The sequence below is a fragment of the Notamacropus eugenii genome, chromosome 3 (genome assembly GCF_028372415.1).
Source record: "Notamacropus eugenii isolate mMacEug1 chromosome 3, mMacEug1.pri_v2, whole genome shotgun sequence".
Lineage (NCBI taxonomy): Eukaryota > Metazoa > Chordata > Mammalia > Diprotodontia > Macropodidae > Notamacropus > Notamacropus eugenii.
In genome coordinates this window covers 109,804,003-109,830,357 of record NC_092874.1, presented here as the reverse complement: position 1 = coordinate 109,830,357, position 26,355 = coordinate 109,804,003, and the positions used below count along the sequence as shown (strand labels likewise).

Genomic DNA, 26,355 nt, shown 5'->3' with positions numbered 1-26,355 from the left:
AGTATTTCTGATCAAAGAAAACTTCACAGTATATTAGAATATAGTTGCAGAGCTTAGATAAAAGTTCATTTAACAGTATGCATTCATCAGACAGTACAATCATGACTTAAAATGTGGCCTCATGCTAGAGAATAATTTCTTAAATTATTTTATCTGGTTAAGGATGGAGATAGACAGGGACCTTAAATAAGTTAAAGTAGTCTCCACTCTAATTACTACCTTTAATCCACATTTTTGGTACCATAGAATATATTATTGACCTTTTACCTGGTTTCCTAATAGAAAGTAGTTAGGCTTTTTAAAGGAGAGTTTAAGTTTGTTATCCTAGAAGAACTACTAATAAGGTTTCCTTCATTCAAGTGAATTTGGAAAGAAATTGAGACTAGATCAATATTTCTGAATATTTTCTTTAAGCAAAAGGAGGCCTTAACATGCTCCCATGGCACCTACTGTACGCCATGCACTGTGCCAGGTGTTGGTGGTACAGAGTAAAGAAATAAAAGAAATCTGCTCAAGAACTTTATTTTCTGATGGAGGAGACAACAAAGACATACATAAAGAGAATAAATGACATGTAGTTTTAATATGAGTTATTTAGAGAAGATTAAGATACTAGCAGTTGGAAGCAAAAAAGGCTTCCTATAGATGGAGATGTTTGAGTTGCATCTTCAAGAAAAAGAGAGTGTGTGAGGTGATGAAAGTTCATCCTAGACTTGCAAGGATGGACAAAAGCATAGACAAGAGAGCAGTTGAAATGGTGAGATGGAGAGAATGTTAGGTTGGTTTGCACAGTAATAGTACAAGAGGGGGAGTAATGTATGTGTACATGATACTCAAAATATAAGTTGGGACGAGATTGTAAAGGGCTTTCAAAACTAAACAAAGGAGGTTGTTTTACCCAAAAGCAGTGGGGAGCCGTTGAAATTTGAGTAGGACAGAAACATGGTCAGATCTCTGCTTAGGAAAATCCCTTTGGGTAGTATTGGGTGGCTAGGTATTGCAGTAGATAAAATGCTGGATCTCAAGTCAGGAAGAGACCTGAGTTCAAATTCAGTCTCAAAACACTTCCTGGTTGTGTGACCCTGGACAAGTCATTTAACCTCTGCCTCATTTTTCTCAACTGTAAAATAGAAATAATATTAACATCTACCTCTTGTGGTTGTGAGGATCAAGTGAGGTATTTGGAAAGTGCTTACTGTAGTGCCTGGACATGGTAACTTAATAAATGCTTACTTCTTGCTCCCTTATTCCCCATTAGAGTATAGGTTGGGGTGGAGAGAGATTTGAGGTATAGATACAATTAGGATGCCATTGCAAAACTAAGCAAGAGATGATGAGAACTTAAATTAAGATGAATTATCCCTAAAATAAGAGAAAAGGGGCTGAATACAAAAGATGTGGAAATAGAAACAGCAAGATTTTGTAACTAATTGAACATGTGGAGTCAGAGGCAAGAAGCAGTTGAGGATAATACAGAGATATGAATGATGAGAGGGTAGAAAAATTTTGTTGCCTTCAACAGAGGGAGAGAATTTTGGTAGAGAGGTGGCTTTTTTTGAGGAAATAATAATGAGTACTGTTGTAGAGATGTTAAGAGTGAAGTGTCTCTGGGACTTCCATTTTGAAGTGTGTAATAGGTAGGCAGTTGGTGATGTTAGACTGAGACTCTGGGACAGATTTGTTCTATTGAAATGATAATTAAATTAAACAAATTAAAGAAATTAAATCATGAGGAATGGATGAGGTTACCAATAAAGAAAGAAGAGAAAGGAAAGTCCAGGAACAAAGTTTTAGGGAATACCTACACATAGTGGACAAAATATGAATAGTAAACCAGCAAAGGAGCCTGAAAGGAGAACCAGAAAAGGATGATGTCATGAAATATCAGGGGAAAGATAGAGAAGTCCTTATCTTCTTTGACATAGCCACTGGGCCAACTAGTAGTATCCAAAGGAGTTTTCTCCTCTTTGGCTGATTGAGAGGCCAGTGATGTGGTGCTGAGCCTAGAGTAAGGAACACCTGAGTTCACATGTGGCCTCGGACACTTGCTAGATCTATAACCCTGGGGCAAATCATTTAACCTCTGTTTGCCTCAGTTTCATCAACTTCAAAATTGGGAAATAAACTGTACCTACCACTCAGGATTGTTGTGAAGATCAAATGAGATGATATTTGTAAAAAGTGCTTAGCTCAGTGCCTGGCACATAGGAGGCACTTCGATAAATGCTTATTCCCAACCCAGTCCCTTCTGTATAAGAAAGCTGGACTTCCCTTTCTTTCCAAAGTTATAGTTTGTTCTGAAGCAGTTGTGCCATGGTATTAGTTTTGAAGAGTATTGTCTAAATCTTCATCCCCCTGTTCCATATATTTTACACTGATAATATTTTATTAATTAGCTCTAGGCTGCTTCTTAATGTGGTCTTTGTATTACAGTGACTGTTCTGAATCTCTGCAACTCTATTTAATAGTTAACTGCTACATAGAAATTTTTCCGTCTTTGAGAAAAAACACACTTAACAGAAAGCCCTTTCTTCAAAGACATTTTATCCCTCGAAGCTTCTGAACATTCCCTCATTTTCTCCCACTAATAAAGTCCTAGGCCAAGTACTTTTAAAACATCTTATTTAATTGTTTACTTAGTTATTCCTAGCCAACTTCCAAAAAAAGAGAACTTGAGGTTCCATATAAAACTACAGTTGAAACAATTTAATTGAAAATGAAAATAAACCAAAAATAGTTAAAATAAGTAGATGTAGAAAATAGATGTTAACAGACAACTGAGATAAATTAGCTACTGCATTTGAACATTGAACTTTATTGAATTTCTTTAGCAGGGTTCCCTAAAATAGAAGGTAGGTCACACAAGGAAATTTATTTAGTTGTGTAGTTCTTAGAACATAATAAAGGAAAATCACAAGTTCATCTTGAAAGAGTATTGGTATTTTTCCTAGGACCAAATTAAGAAAGAAACTGCCACATATATGGAAAAATATTACTCTGTTTATTTACCTGAACTCTGTTGGTAACAGCATATTTTTCCTGTAGGTTTTAGACTGCACCTTTCCTGAGTTTCCAGGAATACGTCCTTTAGGTCAAGACCACTATGTGTTAGATCAACTCAAAACTTCCTGGTTGAATCAGTCAACAAGTATTTTTAAGTGCCTACCATGTTCCAAACACTGTGCTAGGGAGGTAAATTCAAAAAAATGAAATAATCTTTACCAACACTCTAACAGAAAAGACAGCACCCATAAAATACAACATAACTAATAAACATATACAAAGTACCTTTGGAGGACACTGCAGGTGAGAGATCCAGGAAAAACTTCTTAGGAATTGAATCTGTGTCTTAAAAGAACATGAAGACCCTCACAAGGAATGCATTCCAAGTATGCCAGAGCTCAGGAAGGAGAGATGAAATGTGTGTGAGGAACAGAAAGAAGACCAGTTTGGCAAGATTGCAGGGAGAGGAGCGGGTCTTGGAAGGAAGCTGTGTCCAGCACAGCTTTAATACGATTTTGAGATCAGGTTGTGAAGAGCTTTAAAAACCAAGCACAGGAATTTGTCCTTTATCCTAGGAGCAATTCTAGGAAGTGACTTAAGTTGATTATGACATGGTCAGATATGTGCTTAAGGAAAATTACTTTGGTGACAGTATGTCTGTTGGAGCAGACTGAGGGAAGAGAGTTGAATCAAGGAGACTGATCAGGAGGTTGTTGAAGTAGTCTAGGGAAGAGGTGATGAAGGTCTGAACCACTAAGGTACAGTCAATTCTGCAGTTACTGCAGTTTGAAAACTTGAATTTGTCAAGAGATCAATATAATAAGGAACATTTTGAGCACAACTCAAATTTTGAGTTTGATTTCTTTCACAAGAAACATCAAGAATACAGAAAACTGTATCCATTTACAGTAGTTCACAAGCTCCAACCCTTCCAGTACCCACCTCCATAAAAAAAATGAGGTCTTTGTCAGGCTAAAGTGCACATTTATTGTATATGTTTTGGTGCATTAGGAGCGCTGAGAAGAAAAGGGCTGGTCCACACCCTCACTCTCACCTTTCTCTGCAGTGACCTCAGGTTTGAGGCCTAAAGTAGTCTCTCCCACTTGACAGAGACTTTTCATGGAGCATGTCAAGCAGCTTGCTTGTGAATAGGGCCACTATTTATTGTAGAATTTATGTATTTCTTAACCATTTAACATGTATAAAACTGCTGCCATTTTTAAGTATTATCCTTAAACCTATTTTTCTAATGAGCTCTGTGTTTTTTAATTGTGCAGTATTGCATTATACGGTGTTTCTGCAAAGGCATAGTTCAAATAATAACAAAACTGACTAGAGTTGGTATGTGAATGGAGAGAAGGGGCAGATAGGTGGCAAAGTGGACAGAAGAGTGAACTTAGAGTCAAGAAGACATAAGTTCAGATGTGACTCTAGAAACTTATTAACGATGCTGAGCAAATCACTTAATCTCTCTCTGCCTCAGCTTCATCATCTTTAAAATGGGAATAATGATAACACCTAATTCCTAGAGTTGTTGTGTGGGTAAAATGAGATAATATTTGTAAAGCCCTTTGCAAAACCTTAAAAAAATATATAAATGCTACTATTATTATTATAGGGCAAGTAGGTGGTACAGGGGATAGAGTGCTGGGCCTGGAGTCAAGAAAACTCTTCTTCCAGAATTCAAATCTGGCATTAGTTGTGTGACCCTGGGCAAGTTATTTAACCCTATTTGTCTCAGTTTCCCCATTCGTAAAATGAGTTGGAGAAGGCAATGGCAAACCACTCCAGTATCTTTGCCAAGGTCACAAGGAATTGGGGCACAACTGAAAAATGATTGAATAACAATTATTATTATGAGGTCTCATGCAAAAGATGTTGTGAAGGTAGAAATAGCGAGATTTGATTTTTGATTTAATATAGTATGTGAAGTGAGGGACAGTGAGGAGTTAAGAACTGTGCCAATATTACCCAGGAGATTTTGAAGGCTAGTGGTTCCTTCAGCCAAAATAGGGAAGATTGGAAGAAGGGGAGTGTTCAGTTGAAAAAATAGAGTTTAGTTTTGGACGTATTGAATTTTAAATGTCTCCTAAGGTAACTAGTTTGAAATGTCAGTTGTGGATCCAATTGGTGATACAAGACCAATCTCAGCAGAGAGATTGGGGCTAGACATAGATACATGCATACAATGCCATATTCCCATTACATCATGCTGTCTCTGGTATCTAGGAATAGTGAAGATATAAAAGAAAAATAGATTTAATGTATGCCCATCTCCTAGTTGCTGCATGATGCTACTTAAAAAAATCTATAACAATTTTTTTCATTGTTTTTGTTTAGCATTGAATTACAGTTACAGGAACAAAGCCCAGGCATCCGAAGTGGAGTCTATTCTCACCTTGAGGCTTTTGTACCATGTAATAAAGACACATTGGTAAAACGTCTAAAGAAGTTGCATCTCAATGTTCAGGTAAGATGTTTAAGTCTTAGAGTTTTATCTTGAATGTATGAGATGTGATGTAATCATGAAGCTTATTTCAATGAATGACTTGTGGGAATTTGTTATTACTTTTGAACTGTGTATGTCTGGAACATAATTTCCTGGTTGAGAAATTTGAAGAGTTGATAAATCTTAGAAATAGCACTCTGGACTATTAGTCTGGACTAGAAGTCTCATTCCATTAACTGCTACCAGTTAACTGCATGGCATAGTAGGGCACTGTTAGACTCAAGAAGATCCAGGTTCACTTCCTGCTACAGACATTTACTAGTTGTGTGATCCTGGGCAAGTCATTTAAATCTCTGGGTCTCTATTTATCTGTAAAAAGTAGAGGCTGAACTGATGACCTTAAAGATCCCTTCCTGAACTAAATTTATGATTCTATGTCCCTAGGATCTTATGACAGCACTGAGTAAATAATCTCATCTCTCTTTTAGCCCAATTTTAAAACTAGGTATAAATCACAGACTTTCTTAGGAAGGAATCTTGAAGACCAGTGAGATAAGAGAACTTGGATGTCTTCCACAGAAATATATAGAGAGAAATATGAAATAGAATTCTCATGTAGTTTTTAAATTTTTGATTTCCTAATATTGACTTGCACATTTAAGAAGAGTTAAGTTTGTGAAGAATTAACTTGTAAAGGTAAAATGAAATTTCCATTTTTAAGTCAGAAGCAGGTTAGGTAAGAAGTTTACTTTAAGTCATGTCTACATGTGTTCTTCACATATTATTGAAGTATACTGGTGTTAATTTAACTGGCAAATATTAGATAAAACAAGAAAGATGAAATGGAGGTGGAAAAACAACACTGTTTTATGCAATTTATTTTAAAGGAACTTTTCTCCAGGATGTTTGGGCACGTTATTTTTACAGCATCCCTATTCTGGAGGCCTAATTGTGATTTAGAACAGACATCTCTCAAAATCTGAAATGATGTCTTCTGCAAATTCTTTTCCAGCATTTATTTGCAAATTTGCTTGGAAAAGCTTTATTTTTTTTTTTTCTCCTAGGATGATCGTTTAAGAGAACCATTGCAAAAACTGAAATTGGCTGTCAGCAGTGTCATGCCTGAACAATTGTTCAAGTATCAGGAGGACTGCCAGGCTCGAAGTCAAGCTAAAAGTGTTAGGTATGTATAACTTCAGGTTGGATAGACTCCTGAGTTTAATTGTTCCCCTAGCTAGAATTTTTGATTGCTGGGGATTGATTTTCAAGAATACTCTGCCATACCTGTGTAAAAATCCAAATGTCCCAGTGCTGTAGCCCCTACTCAAGCTCAGTTATCACTACTTACCACTCCCATGATATCGTCAAGATAAAAAATAGCTCCATTAAATGGATATGTTGTAATTAAGATCTGAAATGCAACCACAGCCTGCACTGGTCAGGTAAACACCCACAATGAGTGTTTGCATGCTCTGGGCCCCAAATAAATATTTTGTGAACAGAAAGGCAAAATAGTATCTTTACCACATCTTTGGGGAGCTAACATTAAATTCGGTTTTCTATAGAAATGTTCATCCCCTGCACATCTTGTCATGGATTGTGGCTTTGCCATTCCATGAAATTAAATGGTTCATTTTCAGGTCACAAGCAGATGAAGAACGAGAAAAAAATGGATCTGAGGATGATGATGATGATAAACCAGGAAAACGGGTCATAGGACCAAGAAAAAAATTCCACTGGGATGATACCATAAGGTATATTTTAACTATATCCTTTGCTGTTTACCTAGTTAATTATGTCGTGCAATAGTATGATTTGTAGTAAAAGGATTCCAGTTACATATGGAAGACTACATCTGGCAAAGGAAGGACTAGTATGGAGAAAAGATTTATATTCAAGAGAGTTACTTTGCTTTAGATCTTTTCTCATTTCTGTAACCTGAACTACACAGTTTATTATATGGTACTTTCCCCCAAATTTTTTACTTCCCCAGAGTAAATCAAGAAGCAACACTTTTTTTTTCTGTCCTTGTCATAGATTAGGTCCAAAAATTAGTAGTAAGGGTAGAGTGTCATAAATCAGCGGTCTATCTTTTCCATCTTTTTTGCCAGTATTCCTTAATTGGAATATCACTATTTTTTTTTTTTTACCTACGTCAGCCCTTGGTGGTTGGATTGAAAAAGCATTAATTTTGAGTATTTTGATGTTAACAAGGCAGTTTAGAAATAGAGTAAATGCATCATCAGGTAGTTTATAAGCAGTAAGTGTCTCTTACCCTGATTTCATTTCTTGAACTCTTTAAATAATTGTCTGCAGTTTTTATAGTCAGATTTTTTTTCCTGTTTAGGGCTTTGTTATGTAACCTTGTCAAGATTAAGTTGGGATGCTATGAGCTAGAGACAAATAAAAGCCAATCTGCTGAGGATTATCTTAAGACCTTTATGGAGACAGAAGTGAAACCATTGTGGCCTAAGGGCTGGATGCAGGCTAGGTAAGAAATTTAGCATCCTAAGCTGTGTATCATATTGTTCCTTATGTTAACTAAAAAAATTTTAAACCATTTTGCTAAGAGCCTACTGTGTTGGGAACTATACACAGCCGGATAGAAACACTTAGGCCTCCTATCTTATAAAGTTTACATCCTTAAAGAGATGAGATAGATATAGACATGAGAGCATGGAAATACAAAAAGTTGATTTTTGCAAGACACATCTTTTGTGTGTTTTTATTTTGCCAGTAGTAGAGGAAGGTAAAGAACAGGGTAAGATTCAAAAGAACAATATAAATTTGGGGGGAGGACTATATTATCACTTAGTCTAGAAATTCAGTAATAGCAAAAATAGGATTATTTATAGGTGGCTACTTGGAAGTTAAAAACAATCTGTATTTAAAGTATATAGGAAAAGAGAACATTGGATTCTTCAGGAGGTAGACAACCAGAATTTTTCATTCAAAGATTTTTCAAAAGGGCTTTCTCAAAAACTTAGGGAAATCACCTCAAAATACTTGAACGATTCATATTCCACATATGGATGACCTGCCTCAGCCAATTGAGAGATCATCCAGCCTTTGTATCTTTAAACCCCTTTACGTTGTAGCTCTACTTAATGGAAAAAAATGAGATCTATTATCCCATAGTTAAATATGTGAAGCCTTAAAATGTCAGTGGGATAATTAAAAGAAAAGTCTCCACTTCCAGCTACTTTGGTAAGAATTTAGAGATCTCTCCAACAAGTTATTATCCGTAACTCAGGTATTTTTCCCTAGTCAATAATTGAGTTGACTGTGCAAAGAATCTTTTAAGTGGTAGATAGTGGCAAGTAAGAACTGCTTGAAAATCCAGTGGTAACATTGTCTGAAAATCCAGTGGTAACATTGTCTATCTGCCTTTTTTGTCTCTAGAATGCTCTTTAAGGAAAGCCGAAGTGTTCACAATCATCTCACTTCTGCTCCGTGAGTAAATACAGAGGCTTTTAAAAAAAATATAGCATTTGTTTTCATTTCACCATATTTGACAGTTATCAAACTATGTTAATCTCTTCAAATTTCTGGAAAATTAAATATATTCAACCCATTTGGGCTGATAAGGAGTTATAGGAGATAAAAGGAATCAATTGAAAATGCAGTGAAATGATGGACTGAATTTTTTAAGTGTCTAGGCTGCACTCACCATACAGAAATTGTATTGCACAAGTACATCTGTGAGTTGCTAATACTTAGAACATGGTTTCCCCTAAAAATAATGTCATTCTAGGTGGTAACCCCCCATTCCTTTGACAACTAGCTAAAGGCAGTACTGAGAGGCAGCATAGTATATTAGAAAGCACACTTGGCTAGGAATCAGAAACATTGTTCTCATCTCAGCTCTTTTCACTTATTGTGTGCCCTTAAACAAGTCACTTAATCTCTGACCTCTCTGAATCTTAATTATCACCTATGAAGTTCTATTAGTAATCTGACATATGACTGTGTTACAGTTTTTTTAAGGATCAAATAAGAATGTGGAGACACTTTGTAAACTGTAAAATACTATATCAATTTCAAGTAGCGTATTTTGTTACTAGCCTGAGTTCTAGATCCTTTAAGGAAGAGAGTTTCATCTTCTCTTCTTAACATAGAGTTACTCTGCAAAATCTTAGAAATAGGCAAGTTTTGTTTATATATCCTCCTGCTTCCTTTTCTGTTGCTTCAGACTCTCTCCTAGCATCTATTCCCTTAATTTCTTTATGTTGTCCTAACCCCCAAGCAGTAGCCCTCTCTCCCAGGCCTGCTCCATGCTTCAGAGTACTATATGAGTTAGCTACCCTCCACCTCCTCAGTCAGAAGCTCGTTTTCTCAGGGTAGTTAATCAAATGTTATGTAGCAGACCTACTTATTTATCATAACAGATTTAACTTAGTCATACTATTGTTAGCTCTTTAATTTTCAAAATATATTTGCCTTTTTAAGAGAGAATACTCTTTAGCTCACTCTATAATTGGTAGGATTTTAGTGTAATCAGGAGAAGAAATTCAAGCCAAATGCAAGAAAAGAATTTTAGGTAAGGGAGACTACGTTATAGATAAGCCAGCCCCTTCTGGGAGTCTGCCCCATAAGTCAGCTCTTTAGCTTCCTGTTCTTTGCCTCTTTCCTCTACTGCTGAGCTCACAGATTGTCTAAGAACTCCGAATTTTCTTCACAGGGCTTTTAACGGTGGGGATAGAAAATTAGCAGGGGTTATCAAGGAGTTATGTGTGGTCTGGAGAAAAATGGGAAAAGAAGAGGTTGACTTGGTTTTGCAAGCATTTGTAAATTTTATTTATTTGTAAATTGGAGACTTCCAATAAAGTGAAACTTTTTTCTTGTTTTCCTTTTATCTTTTTTTCTTCCTCAAAGGCAATATTAATTATTTATTTACAGCTACAGCTCTCGACATTTCCATAATTGCCATTCACTTAAGTAGAGGGCAAACTATTGCTGCTGTTTTCCCTAAAATATCTATTGTGTGTATAATTCTAAGGATTAGAAGAAATATATTACTAACTTCTTGAGGCTTCACAATAGGTTCATTCTGTTCAGAAAGAAATTATATTCCATCTTTGTCATATTTCAGCATTCTCTACGTGTTCACATGCAAATTCCAGACTTCTCCCACCATTTCTGAAACAGGTTTAAGGATAGGAGAAAGAGGGCCTTAACTGTGATTTCAAATAATGTTTATTTTTAAATATACTTTTTGTATTCTTTTGCTTCATTCTTTTATATTCAACAATAAAAAGACAAGATTTTCTTTTTTACTACTTTACCTATTTTTCTTTTTTACTGTTTTTATTCTGTAAAAAATCTTTGATTCAGATTCTACCCAAGTGTTTTGGCTAGTATAATAGTATATCTTAGTATTATTTATGAAGAAAGAATATTTATAATGTAAGCAAGATTATAGAAAAATATTTGATTATGTAAGATAGTATTTAAATAAGGAATGCTCTGTTCTTTAAATTTGAGTTCTATGTATTTCATAGATTTAGAATAATACTAGTAAGATGAAGGAAAGGCATCTTAGAGACAGTCTGTTTCAACTCTTTCTCTTTCTTACTAATGAGAAAGCTGAGACCAAGAGAGGCCAGAGACTTGCCTAGGGTTACACAGCTAGCTAACAGCATGACTAGGATTAGAAGCTAGATCTGAAGGCCTTTTTTTCCTCTGTATTATACTATAAATGCATATTTTTAAAAACATTCTTTAATTCTTTCTGTTTACTAATTAAGATTGAGCTCTCAGATTAGTGAAGATTTACTGAAGATATATTAACTTAAATGCTTTTTATAAACATTCTAAGATACTGTGACATGTGGTGTTGTAGAAAATTTGGAGGTGGGTAAGATGATGTCTTTGTTCTCAAGGAGCTCTGTGTATGTGATTGTGTGTGTGTGTGTGTGTGATTGTGTGTGTTAGAAGGCCATATGTTAAGTGGTAGATAGTTGGTGTAAACACCATATTATTCAAGTAGTTTTAGTCTTAGTCTTACATTTGACTTTCTTTCTTGAATTAGGGCAAAGAAAAAGGTAATTCTGGCACCTAAACCCAAAGTGAAGGTAAGTATGAAAAGCAACTCTTTTAAGTGTGAATTATGAATTTGGAAAAGTTCTCTTTTACAGGTCAAAAGGATATTTTAGTACACAACATAGATGCTGTAGATAAAGATATTTTCAAACTTTTTAATATTGTAAAACCTTTGTATTAAAAATTCAAAGAGCTATCAAGTTGTATAGGTCCAGTAATACAAACTAATGAAAGTAGCGTAAACATTTGTTAGTATATAGCCAGCAGTATGAATTAAGCAGTAATAAATTAAGTAAATATTCAGGCAATATGGTTAGAAATAGAGGTCATAGGTTTTTAGTAAAAATGTCTGTCTTTTTCATATTGTTAATGTGGGTGTAGACAAAACAAATATAATGCATGTAACTGGAGCAGAAGGCAATATCACTTCTTCCTTTTTGTCATAATTTGGCAATTGCCCTTGAACAAATACACTAATTACAGGGTGAAAAGGAAAGTGTCATATGTAGATTTAGTGCAGTTCAACGATGCTATGTGCAAGGTACTATTCTAGATATTAGAGGCAGAGAGACAAAAATGGCCTTAAGCTTGTGTTATTATTGTTTAGTGGTAGAGGGAGAGAATACAATGTTTAAACAAATGAATAAAAGGTTATTTTGGGATGAGGCACTAACACTGGGGAGATCTAGGGTAGGGTATCAGAAAGAACCTTATATAGGATATTACACCTACAGTGTGCCTTGAAAAGAGCTGTAGAGGCTGCCACCTCCTTCACTAACTCAGCATCCTACATAGTTTGGATTAATATATTCTGCATGTTCTTTATAAAGGCATTTCTGTCACTGGCTTTCAGTCTTGTTTTTTGTGTTTTTTTAATGCTGTAGCCTTTTTTTCTCAAATATAATAGTAGATCAGGGAAAAATAAAAAGATGACAACAGTGAGAAAAAACTCATAAAATTGGTGACATTCTTTGTAGTGATTTTCATGATTCTGTGACTTTTTACAGCCACATTTAGGTAGTAGTATAGAAAATGAGAATAATCCAGAATTGATTAGATAAGACTTGAGGAGCATTAGGGTGACAGGGGGCAAGGGTTTTCAGTGGTGGAGGATAGTCAGTCAGCATACATTTATTAAGTACTTTGTATGTGTCAGCCATTGTACTTAAGCTTTAAAAATACAAGAAAAGGGCAAAAACAAGGTACCTGCGATAGTTGAAATGATTGATCCTAAGCTCAAGGTTGTGAAGGAGACACATAAAAAAGCTGTGCTGGCTTTGAGGGGAAAGGATGTAGGGTCTAGAGATTATGATGCAGATGAACAACAAGTTAGGAAGGAATGAAGCATGGGAAGAAATGAGGAATACGTTATAATCAGAACAATTTGAGACTTAAAGGTTACCAAAAAAACAAGGTTACAAAAAGGGACTCAGTTATGGATGATGGTGAAATCTGACATGTGACTATACCTGTGAGTGCCTGGAGTAAAGAAGTAGATCATGAGTGCTGAGGAGGTTGCTGAACTGGAAGCCGAGGATTTTTAAGAGAACATTAACATGTCTGTTGAAACGCTTGAGTTTGAGGACCATACATTGGCGTGGAGAGGAACATTGAGAACTATTTCTCTGGGGAAAAAATGAGAACCTTAAGGATTGTAGATTGTGAAATTCTTTGTCATCTTTTTTTTTCTTTCCTCCTCTAACCTATTCTACTTACTAGAAAATTAGTCTTTAGTCTTTTTTTTTAATTTAGTTTTATTTTCATTTCTGAATTCTTCCTTCCCTCATCCACTAAGGCAAAAAATAAAATAAAATAAAATTCATTATGTATAGTTTTGCAAAACAAATTCCTGGAGCATTAACCATGTCCAAAGTAGAAAGAAAGAAAAAGTAAGAAAAGAAAATGTGCTTCAACATATGTTCTTGAATCCTTCAGCTTTTTATTTGAAAGTGAATAACATATTTTATCTTGGGTCCTTTGTTGTTGACTGTTGCATTGAACAGTTTCTATGTCTTTCAGAGATGATTATCTCTACAATGTTGATTTCACTGTATAAATTGTTCTCCTGGTTCTGCTTACTTCACTTTGTATCACTTCATATAAGACTTTCCAAGTTTTTCTGAAGCTATTCTGTTTGTCATTTATTATAGCACAGTAGTATTCCTTTATACTCATATACCAAAACTTTTTCAGTCATTATTCAATTGATGAGCAAGCATCCTCCAGTTCTTTAGTACCACGAAAAAGAGCTGCTATAAATATCTTTGTACAGATAGATCTCTTTCCTGTTTCTTGGATGTCTTTGGGGTATAGACCTAGTAGCTGGATTGCTGATTCAGAGGGTATGAACAGCTTAATAGCCTTTTGAGGCTATCAGTTCTTAGAATAAACCCATGTGTCCTGCCAAACAAAAGTGAGGGATAGAATGGAAGAACAGCTTCCTTAAAATTGCCAGTTCCATATTAAGAATGTCTTTAGACCTGAGCTAATAATTCCAAGGCTTGTCTTGCTCATGAGTTTAACCGATTGGTCACTTTAGCAGCATTTTCATTTGTGTCAGTTTTATTATAAAGGTTTCTAATACCTTTCGATGCCTCTTATTATGTTTCATATAATAGAAAAAAATGTATTTTGATTAATTTCTATAGTTTGTGTAAATCATAATCTGGAATCCTTTTAAGTGACGTTGCAGCATCTGTCTTATTTTCCCTTATAAAAGAATTGAGAACCTCTGACTCAGTTTGATTTCATTAAATGTTCAAAAAAAGCATCAATAGGTGTTATCTCCATGTATTCTCATTGCTGGAAAAGTACAGGGTGGTTTTTAAAAATCTGTTGAAGCTGTAGCCAAATGGCAGTAAGATGGGGTTGTTGCTTCATGATTGTCTCTGTATATATCTCAGAATTTCTCTATTCCTGTCCCTGTATTCGTTTGTGACCTTTTCACTTTCTCCATAGGTTATCTTTATGTCTCTGCCTTACTTGCTTTAGCTTGTTTCAGAGCTGTCTTTATCTTTTCCTATACTTCTGGGTCACTTCTCTGCTCTTTTCTGTCCTTTGACTTTCTTCACTTAATTGGACTTAATATAGGATTAGACAGATACCAGTTAGACAGCAGCTAGGTTAGAGTATACTTGAAAAATAACCCTGAATTTTAGATCGCATCTTTTAAAAAGGGTATTGCACACATCCTTCTTCCCGTACATTCCTATAATTAATATAGATCTGATTCATCAGACTAAAGATCAGAAATATAATAAACAAAAGAATAATAATGAGGATATTACATGGTAACAACAAACTAATATTTTAAGAATACATGGCATAAAGTTATGAAGACTTAGCCCTCAATTGTTTAAATGAACTGTTTAAAATATTAATGTGGAATGATTGATAGAAATTACATTGCTCATGGTTTTAATAATTTAAGAAGTTTAGCCAATGTAAATTAATTGCCTATGGGAACACCCAAACAGTCTGTAAGATGTCCTTTAGTCAACAGACATGTACTTCCTTGTCAAAGAGAGATGGCTGCCAAAGGCAGTACCAGCTTAAAATCTTAAAATGGATTATGAATGATTGTAAGTTGTATTGTCTCATAAAGGAAAGAGAAACAATCAAGGGAGGGCAGAAGCAATTTAAAGCAAACTTGGTAAGATATCTATGCAAAGTTCACCCCAAGGGCATTCCAGGATGTAAAGGGGAATGACAAATATAAATAAAGTGGAAAAGATTTGCAAAAACCATTTCAACAAACTGTTTTTTCCATCAAGAATAGAAAAACTACTGCATTTGCTCAGTAAACTTACAAGTCCCTAAGGTGTTTATAGAGGAGATAGGAATGATATTAAAGAGAACAAAGACTAGCAAGTGATACAGATGTGAGGGCATTGAAGAACTAAAATGCCAACTAAATGCCCTAAAAGGGAGAAGAAGATAACAAAATATGGAAAGAATCATAAACCTTAATTCCTCAAAAAAGATGACCAAGAGAACATAAATTACTACTGACCTTTATGAGTACTCTCCTCTCGTATCCTTATAAAATCTTTGAGGGTCAGCTACACACAAATTGAGAACATCCTCATTAAAGTATTAGTAGAAAACAATCAGATTTTTACAAGCAATATTCAACAATAGACAGTCTCATTGACACAGTTGACTGAGATATAGAGATATAAAGTATTGTGTTTATTGTTGAGTACAAAAAAGAAGCCAAAACATTAAATTCAAGTAGAATAAAATGTCACCTTACAGGTTGTTGCCTTTTTTTTTTTTTTAAACAGCATAGTATTTTCTATCCACATATAAAGATCATGTAGGGCCTTCAGAAGATATTAACAAGAAAAATAAACCCATTCAATAATCTTATAATAAACAACAAGAGAGGCATAAAGCAAGGACATGTACACTTGCCAAGAGTATTTGCTACTCTGAAGGAGAATGTCTTCCACAGAGTCTGGTTTGAGATGTCCCTATGGAGGATGAGCTCCTCCACATTCAGTTATTTGTGGGTAACATTGTGATTACATGAAGTTCCAGAATATTGCAGAGCTGCCTAAAAAAGATTAATGATGACTTAAAGGAGTTTGGCCTCTCCAGTTATTCAGAAAAGACCAAATGGATTACAGATTTATTTTGCTCAGATTTCAATTTGCATATTTTTGGACACCCTATAGAACTTGTCCAAAAGTCTGTATATCTGGAACAAATAGTACAGACAGCAGACTGAGCTGACAACTGAAAAGGAGCAGAGACTGTATTATCTTCAGAAAATTGCATAGCGTTTTTATTGACTTCAAGCTTCCTATAGCAGCAGAAGCCCATCCTTTTAGGATAGGCATTTTATTGGTGCTGCTATATGGCAGAGATGTGGAACACCACAGCTTCTGAAGAATTAAATATGAGTGCAACAGAAAGGGTAATGAAAAAGGCTTTTGGTAGGTCTGAGGAGGCTGCAGCATATAAAAATGAAGGACTCCAAAGAACTAGAGTGAAGGATGTTATTAGAAAATTTTATGACAGAAAGAGAAATTGTGTTAATCTCATGGCAAGAACAAGTGATGATAAGTAGATAGCCAGATTGCTTCACTGATGCTTGTAATGTCAGGTGAAATTGAGGAAAGCCTTCAGCATGTTTGGGGAACAATCCCTTATATTTTCCTTTTGAGAGGATGTAAATGTAAGTGGTATGACATAGGTGGCCTTGGATGAACTATGGTCTGCCTGATTGTAGGGAATTCTCAAATTAATGATATCTCAGCTTCATTTGCATGATTAATATCCAATAAGGATATATTTGTCTAATATTTTGCCTGAAGTTAGTCCATTCTCTTTGGTTTTTCTAATCCCTCATATCATTTTCATCACTTCCATATTTTGCCACCTCAGAATCCCTGTCACTTTTATTATCTTCACTTTTCTCATCTTCATGTCATGATTTGTTCCTAGAATATGATATATAGTACTTTTGAAATCTTAGCTACAAGCGTTAGAATTATCCAGTGACATAATATTTTTATATAAATTGCTTTATTTTTCTTCTAAGCATAAGAGTCTAATTTCTTGTTAACTGTTTGTCTGTATGCACACAGAGCAGTAGCTCTTCAAAGTGTGGTCCAGAGTCCCAGAGACCCTTTCAAGGTATCCTTGAGATCAAAACTATTTTCCTAATGCTGAGATATTTAATTTCTAATACAGTAAGTATTAGTAAATGTAACCCACACAAAAAACTCTTTGGGACACCCTCAATTTTTAAAAGTATAAAGAGGTCCTTTGAGATTAAAAAATTTGAGAACCACTGGCCTAGAGAATTTTTCATGCCTAGAATGTACCATTTCCATATCTTGTTAAAATTCTTCCTTTCATTTGAGGTCTAGCTTAGATGCCACCATGAAGGATTTCCTTAATTCTGCTAGCTGAAAGTGATCTCTTCCTCCTCTCATTTTCTTGTAGCACTTTGGATCTCCTCATATTTTATCTCTTATCACTCTTGTGAAACATTACTTTACCTTTCTAGACTGCAAAATTCTTAAGGGCAGAAATTGTATTATTTTCCATTTTTCTATCCTTATAGTCTAGCTATAATGTCTAACATATAATAGTTGCTTAATATGTTTGCTATTGAATTGAATTCCTCTAAATGTAATTACAAGATCCATATTTATTTCTCTTATTATAGTATTCTTGTATTAGATTCCTCTTAAATACGTCTAAGATAAACATTTTTCTTAACACTTAGGCTCTTTTATTCCAAACTTTGTTCAAGAAATCCTTAATTGTTCCAACATTATCATCATTGTTTTCATTCCTCAAAAATATTTTTGATGATGGATTATATATATTTTCAGTAATGAAAATTGAATGGCATGTCAAAGTAAACTGATTTCCCTTCTCTACCATCCATTTAGCTCAGCACATAATAGTAGTCTTTATGTAATCTAGTGTGTGATTTTTCAAAGAGAAAACTTATTATTGACAAGAAAGTTAGAAATTTGGTTATTAAAATGCATCAGAGCCTTTCATTAGACTGGTCTTAAGAATTTCAGGAGGCTACTTCTCCATTCTCTCTGCTGCCTCCATTTCATTTCTCTAGTTCTTAGCTTCCTCCTCTAATGAGCTTTGACTATCCCTAGGAGACTGTTTCTTAGGGCAGTACTTTCAAACTCTAGTAGCTCCCTAGGTGATAGACTTTGAAAACCATAAGTTAACATTATCTGTATTTTGTTATATTTTTATTTGCTTTGCTAAATGTTGAGTTTGATACATCTACCTTAGGCTATCCCTAAGCTTCCTTCTTACTTTGAAACATAAGAATCTACTAGCTTCAAGTTAACAGGTGCCCTTTAGCCACTACAGAGATGTTTGTAAAACCCTGCACATGGATTCAAGTCCTACGGTACTTCTTAAACTTGAGGGAAATGTCCTCCTTCAGGTACATGCAATATTTATTGAATAGAATTTTAAAATACTTTGTACATATATGGATTTATGCTGTTTTTTTTTTCCTCTCCTTTTCCCCTCAGGTTTCTCCTTATATTCTCCTTGCCTTATAGTTTTCTAAAAAGTGAATTGTTTTGGAAAATAGTCATTGTTCTCTAAGGATTATCAAGTCCCAGTACCTTCCCATTACTACCCTCCTTTGGCTTAACCCATGAGTGAGATTTAAAATGTAAATATTTTAAAATCATCTTTCTATTTAATGACATCTTTGTCACCTCCAGGTTATGTGTGGCAGTAAAGTAAGTTGTCAAGAGCTGGAACTCATCTTTGTTGTTTTGAATCACATGGGCAAAAAGTGAAAACCAAAGGATCATTTAGTATAGGTAGGAATTGGAGGATAGGGGTAGGTTGTGGACAGTTTGAATCCAGAAAGCCAGACTATGCTCAGACTAAGAGGAATTGGCACTAAATACATAGGCCAAATAGGTAACCATTGTTCCAAGATCCAGGCTGCAAAGGGAACCTTAAGGCAGAAATAGAATCCAGGTGCAGGCCAGATTCAGACTAAGCATAAGGGAACAGAAGAAGAATAAAGCCCACAGAGGAGGAGACAAGGAGCTCAGGAATTGATAGGCCAGGGGTGGGGAAGCTGCATCCTTGAGGCCACATGTGACCCACTAGTTCCTTGGGTGCAGATTCAGAGGGCCACATGTGGACTCAAGGCTGTAGGTTTCCCCTCTCTGGTATTGGCAGATGAGTACACACTGGAATGTGACTCTTGATCCTAGGATTGTGGAGGTAGTTTTATCTTTTTCTTCTTTTCAGGTAGTCTTTATGGTTAAGGCACACAAAGGACATTAGTCCTGTACTATTCACCAGAACTAGGTTAGTGGTATAGAGTTACTTGTGGTTGATCATTGTCAGAATACTGGACCCTCTAAATCCTCATCACAATTCTAAGAATGAAGATTTCCATTGAAAAAAATTAAACAGATTAGCAAGAGACTCTTTAGTTTCTTAGAAATGTATACATTGTAACTATTATTTTTTCTTTTACCTAAGGACTGCAGTCCAAAAAAGGACCAGAAAATACCTACATCTTTATTGTCTTCACTTGGTGGCCCATCAGTGAGCTCTATTACTTCTGCTGTTGCTCCAGCCAGCTCTAGCAGTACACCAGCCCAGGAAACAATTTGCCTTGATGATTCACTAGATGAAGACCTTTCTTTTCATCCACCTTCACTGGATTCTGTTTCTGAGGCATTAGCTGTTATCAATAATGGGACCAAGGGCCCTCCAGTTAGCTCTGGAATAGGCATCCCAACTACAAGACCTCGACCAGGACTTCGGGAAGAAAAATTAGCAAGTATCATGAGCAAGCTGCCACTGGCTACTCCAAAAAAAATAGAGTCAGCTCAGACTGCACATTCATCAAGTCTTATTGCTGGCCATACAGGACCAGTACCAAAGAAACCCCAGGACTTAACTCACACTGGCATCTCTTCAGGCCTTATTGCTGGTTCCTCAATTCAAAACCCTAAAGTTTCCTTAGAACCTTTGCCAGCCAGGCTTCTTCAGCAAGGACTCCAACGGTCAAGCCAAATCCAAGCATCTTCCTCTTCACAGGCCCATGCCTCTTCTTCCTCTTCCCAAGTCCAAGCTGCTGCCTCCTCTCATGTTTTGGTGACTTCTTCAGAGGCCCAGGAATCTTCCTCAGTAACACAAGTGACAAAGGTGCACCAGCATACAGCTCTCCAACAGAACTACGTATCCCCATTACAAGCCACCATCAGTAAATCACAGACTAACCCAGTGGTGAAACTAAGTAGTAATCCCCAGCTCTCTTGCTCATCCCCGCTCATCAAGACTTCAGATAAACCACTTGTGTACCGCCTTCCTTTATCTAACCCCACATCTGGAAGTGGCTCTCAAGGGTCCCATCCACTGGTCTCACGGACAGCACCTAGCACCTCTACCTCTAGTAACTATTTAGCCAAGGCCATGGTGTCACAAGTTTCCACCCAGGGTTTCAAGTCTCCTTTTTCTATGGCTGCATCCCCTAAACCTGCTGCATCCCCTAAACCCGCTGCATCTCCTAAGCCTGTAACATCACCTAAACCCTCTGCCTCACCCAAACCCTCTGCCTCACCTAAGCCCTCTGCCTCACCCAAGCCCTCTGCTTCACCCAAACCTCCTGCTTCACCCAAACCCTCCATATCAACTAAACCTTCTATGTCAACTAAACTTATCATATCTAAATCCAATCCAACTTCCAAACCTGCCGTATCCCCCAGTTCTTCCAGTTCAAGTGCACTAGTAGCCCAGAGTAGCCACTCTACCAGTAACAATCCAATCCATAAACAGCCCAGTGGAGTAAATATCAGCAGACAGTCTCCTACCTTGAATTTACTGCCCTCTAGTCGCACTTCAGGCCTTCAGTCTGCAAAAAATCTTCAGGCCTCTTCAAAGTTAGCTAACCCAGCATCCACTGGAACTGTTGGAAAGAATAGCTTGAGTGGAATTGTAATGAATGTACCTGCCAGCAGAGGTGGCAATCTAAACTCAAGCGGAGCTAATAGGACTAGTCTGTCTGGGGGGACCGGAAGTGGAACACAGGGTGCTACTAAACAGTTGTCTGCTCCACATAGACCATCCACTGCCTCAGGGTCTTCAGTTGTAACAGCCAGTGTGCAGGTAAGTACTTAATCTGTATTTGTTTGATAATGTTAAAGATAGAGTTATCTTTCTTTTTCCTAAGCCCTTTGGATAATGTGTTATGAGTGAATCTATTTATGTTGAATCTGTAGAATAAATTTATTACTACAGTTCTACATTGATGAGATATTTTAAATTCTATTTTCAAATGTATTAGGTTTATCCAGTTGCCAGATAGCGAGCAGGATAAAAAAAAAAATTAAGCCTTTTAGTAACTTAAAAAAATAACATCCATGTTTTTCTCACATAATTGTTTTCTAGGTGTTCCAAAAAAGAAAGTAAGATTTATAGAATGTTTTTTCTCATTAATAATATTAAGTTTTTCTTCAGGTGATTATGAAAGAAAACTGAAGCCTCCAGTAATATAATTTTAAAGCAAAATCATCATTTATATTTAAATTACACTTTTAATTTAATTACACTCAGAAGGCTGAGTGAGTAGGTCTAGAATTGGAGTATTAACATGCCAAACCCATGGACATAACAAGTAGGTGTCCCTTTATACTTTTAAGGGCCATTTAGGTTCAGGTTATGTTTCTTGTTACTCTCCACTCCCAACCCTTCAACCCTAGTTTTCAAAGTAAAAAAGATCATTTCACTGATACATATTTTAGATTTAGGGTATAGTGGAATAATCCACCAGATCAAATTACACTCTGAAGCCACTTAGAAATATATGCTGGTAAGTACATTATGAAGTTTGGAGTCATGATGACCTTTTGTGTTATAGTGCAGCAAACGCTTCAAGTGAAAAGTAGGCAGTAATTATACAGCCTCTTACAGTATCATAATAGACTTTCCTGCTTTCTCTCCAGTAGGTACCATCCTTCTCTCTCTTCCAGGCCACTTCTTTCTTTGGAAGGGTGATGGCATGTGCAATCAGAAACAGAGAAGGAAGCACTTATTGATACTTGTTCTCCCAAGACTCCATTTCTTTTTCTCACCTTCATCAGCTCTTTCTCTAGCTGTGAAACTGACAGATTACTGCTGTCACCATTATTTACTATCAGCAGCATGTTAATCCTCCACACTCTCTCTCGACTCAGTGGTAGAACTATTCCTGACTCTTGCATAAGCAAATAAAGTTTTTAAAACAAATTGTCATGAAACCAAGGTTCAACCCAAAAGACAAGCAGTAGTATGAAAAAAAAGGCTTTTCAAGAGAGTAGAAGGTGCTTAGTCTTCTGAATTCAGATTTAAATTAATATAAAATCTAACCTCATTTGTTTTGGTTGATGTTATCTTCAGGTTTAGGTGAATTATCAATCCATGTTAGAGCCTAGTTCTTTTCCCCAACTCCAGATAAAGCTTACCTGACCTTTGTGACCTGAGCTAACTTTTTTTACTGTTCGTGAAATTACCCAGTGCTTTCCCAAATGATAACTTTCAGACGACCAATAAGAAACAAATTGTCTCTTTTTCAATTACAAATTGGAAATTTAATAAATATAAATAAAATTTAATTTAAAAATTAATATATAAATATAAATAAATATAAAATAAATTATAAAACTAATTCCCTTTGACCCATTTATCAGATTGTTACTGCCCCCTGATTTTAGCTATTTCCTAATAGGTTTCCTTCCACCAAATTACTTATGAATAGTTAACTGACAAGGCCTGAGCCACATGAATTATGACACTTCTTTCCTTATTCATAGCACTGGGTCATGTTAACAGCTGCACATACTTTACTAGGTTCTAGCTGGTGCCTCAACTCATTTATGCAGGGGAAGGCTATCCGTAAATAGCTTTACTATGTTTCTACAAAGCCAGCTTTTTAAATATGTGATGATATTTGATACACATAGACTCCTCTTACTGCAAGAAGCAGACATAGAATTTTATCAAGAGGTAGAACTAGGTATAAGTCACATAACTGGTTTTGACACATGCCAGTGACTTGTGAATCCTCAGAGACAATGAAGAGCCCAGGAGAAGTGATATCATATGCACGTATGTGAATGTTAATTTCTCAGTACTTACTGAACCTGTACTAATATGAATATGAACCAGGAGTCTGACAACTGCTTAAAAATGATTCTGCCAATGTAGTCATACTCTAATAGAAGTCTGCATTTGTATAAGAGTCAAGTTGAGGTTAAGGGCAGTAATGATTCTACTATGCTTTGTTTTAACCAGATCATACCTGAAATAATTATGTCTAGTTCTTGATGTGACACCTGTATAGTATCTGCAGGAAAACAACAAGGATGGTGAGGGATCTGGCAACAGTCTCATGATGTAAGGCAGTGGAGTTGTTTAGTCTGAAAAAGAGAAGACTTAGAGGAGATATGATAACTCTTTAGATTACCTTGTTTTGTATTGCTCCAGAGGGTAGAAGTAATGCAAATGAATGGAAGTTTTAGCAAAAGAAATTCTATCTTAGTGTAAGGAAGCACAATTATTATAAATCTGTGCAAAAATAGAACAAATTGCCTTGTTCAGGAAGTGTTTGTTCAGACCAGTTGACTAGGGATCTTGTAGATAGGATTTCTGCATTAGAAGGGAGGTTGTACTGGTTATCCTCTACCATTACTTCCAATGCTTAAGATTCTATGAATGTATGTGGTGTAGGAAGTGGTACAGTATATTTAAAAGGGGGAAAAGAAAGTCTTTATCCAGTTTCTGGGGAGTTTGAATTGACCATGATTACTAACAAAAGGTTAAGATACTAGGTATATGGTAGGAATAACCAAAGATTGTTACAATTATAATTACAGTTATAATTAATACAGTAGGAGTGGTTTCACAACTATTTAATATGTGTGAATCAGTAAGAAGTTTTACAGTCTGATAAAATCTCATGACCAAAACAATGTATCTGCAAAGCAGATAGACCAAATACATCCATATGTGCCAGCTCAGCCTCTCCTTTCCCCACAACACAAAACATTGTGTTCCTCCTATATCATCTCCTTCATTGCTGTCACCTGTTTTCCTCTTTATGTTTAAGGTACTAATAGAGCCTTGATAGTCTGTCAACGTTTGTCAGAGATGCTATTCACTAACTTCATAGTAGTTACTATGGGGGATATGCAGACAAGTAAGATATACTTCAGCTGTTCTTGAAGACATTCAGAGTCTAAATAGGGATGTGATATATATATATATATGAAACAGCTAAAGAAAACACTTTAAAAAATCATTTAGTGCACATTAAATATACTACTGTAATACAAACTGAATACTTATATCTTGAGAGTCTTATGTAGAAGGTTAGGGGATGACATTGAAGACTTCATCATTGTTTCTGTGTTAGTTTGAAAGCAAGAGTAAAGAGCTTGGATTTTATAAACTAAAATGTTAGGGACCTAGCCAATATGTTGTAAAGAAAGGTGTGGCATGATGAAATGAGCAAGATGATTTTTACAATTATTGGTAAGATGGATTGGAATGGGAAAGATTAAAGGCAAGAAAATCAGAGAAGTACAGAAGAAAAATCTCTTTATCCAGTAGAGATTGGACTACTTATAAACTGTACTTTTCTCTCTTTCCTCAACACAAATACAGTTTGCATAAAACCAAAGTATTTCTTGTAATCATGCTTTTAATTACACTTTGTCTATTGGTATTATCTGAAGTTATAGCAGACAGCTCACCCACCTTTTGGCACTCAAGATGGAGGAGCTCGTGTCCTATTGTTGGTGCTACAAGATAAGGGAAGCAGGTCCTTCTTTCCTATTTGGGGCTGCTTCCCTAGTTCTTAGAATGAGGAATCTTAATGCAGAGTCCATCAACTGTCTTTGCCTTCTTCATATCACCAACAATGGAGAAGAATAGAGGAGCTATGGAGAGCACAGGGAGAGGATCCCAGAGATGATCCCCTTTCCCAAAGAATTTGTTTGGTTCAGGTTGTACTTTTCCCTTGACTCTGCAGCTCAATGTCAGAATAGAGAAGTAGGAAAGAGAGGGAGGCAGACATGGTAAGATGCTACAGGAAAGTGTGGTTTCTATATTTTGCATCTGAGTGAGGAAGTTGCCTAGTAATGCTGTGGGGGTAAGAAAGAATATGGTGAGAAGAGGGAGTATGATCCATCTGTGTTAGCCTCCTCCCTAACCTCAGAAGATCTGTTGAAATTCTGGGGGTTGGCACTTTCTGATTTTAAAATGGGGTAGTGATGAAGAGTAGTTCTAATTTTTCCTACAGTTGACACCTTTAGCTTGGGGACCTATAGTGGCTTGATATCCAAGTTGGGGGGAATGTGGATATCATGCAAAAAAGAGGAAAGAAGACTACTCTTTTTCCTAGATGAGATTTCTACCAAACCCATAGTGGAGATGTCAGAGTAAAGGCACAGCACTTTAAGAGGAGGCTATAGGACTGAGAAAAGCAGAGAAATAAAGTTTGTTTTACCACTGTCATGTGCAGAGTTCTTCAAGTGGAAGATAGAACTGACAAGATATTTCCTTTCTTAAGCACATCTCCTTGGTATTGCCTGAGTCTTAATGCAACATGGTTTTTACACTTGATTTGAATGGGTATATTCCTAGGGATGGGGATCTCAGGGGATGTAATTGACACAGCCCAAATATATGAATCATAGAGGAATGTAAAATAATAAGACTGATTCTCTAGTTCTCACATGAAAATATTAGAATCCCAGAGTTGGAAGGGACCTTGTGGGTCATCCACTCCAACTTCCCACCCAATGCAGGAATCACCTCTACAACATCCCTGAATGTTGAACAGAACAGGGCTGAGGACAGAACCCTGTGGCCAGCTCACTCCAGCCAGCTCCCTCCAGGTTGACCTTGGTCCATTAATCATTATTCTTTGGGTATGGTTATTTAACAAGTTACAAATCCATTACTTTACTGTCTATATTTTATAGTCATTATGGTAAACTACTTTCTGGTTGGCCTCAATGTGAGAGAGAAGCATGAATAATATTACTTCATATAGAAACACACCATGCATGCATGGTTCCTGTCTCCCATAGTTCTTTAATGTTTCTTCTGCTCTTGAATTTTGCATTTGCTTAGTTATTGGTGTTAGCAGTTGTGATAAATATTTTAATGCATAAGTACTTGTGAAGGTTTTATTTTCTTATAGCTATATAATTTTTAAAGTGAAGGACAAAATCTTTATCCCTAGCAAATATAAATTGTGGAAATTTTAATTTTTAATTTTCCAAAGTTAAAAATAAAGTATACTGATTTTCAGAATTTGGCCACCCTAAAGAAGGTGCCTACTATCTTAG

At 36.0% G+C, this 26,355-nt stretch overlaps 1 protein-coding gene across 5 annotated transcripts in view; it reads left to right on the top strand.

Moving 5' to 3' along the window:
* UBN2 (ubinuclein 2) overlaps positions 1 to 26,355 on the top strand; it is a 118,969-nt gene that overhangs the window by 69,047 nt on the left and 23,567 nt on the right. For 3 of the 5 annotated variants that reach the window (XR_011976191.1, XM_072650078.1, XM_072650076.1), the window contains exons 8-14: positions 5,344 to 5,473; positions 6,517 to 6,635; positions 7,093 to 7,206; positions 7,800 to 7,943; positions 8,855 to 8,905; positions 11,484 to 11,526; positions 19,499 to 21,130. Coding sequence is in view for 3 of the 5 variants with exons in the window: in XM_072650078.1 (XP_072506179.1) it covers positions 5,344 to 5,473; positions 6,517 to 6,635; positions 7,093 to 7,206; positions 7,800 to 7,943; positions 8,855 to 8,905; positions 11,484 to 11,526; positions 19,499 to 21,130 (2,233 nt within the window). In the remaining 2 variants the exon portion in view is untranslated. Of the gene's footprint in view, positions 1 to 5,343; positions 5,474 to 6,516; positions 6,636 to 7,092; positions 7,207 to 7,799; positions 7,944 to 8,854; positions 8,906 to 11,483; positions 11,527 to 19,498; positions 21,131 to 25,809; positions 25,933 to 26,355 lie in introns of all 5 variants that reach the window. The other 2 variants (XR_011976192.1, XM_072650079.1) reach the window with 2 other exon arrangements.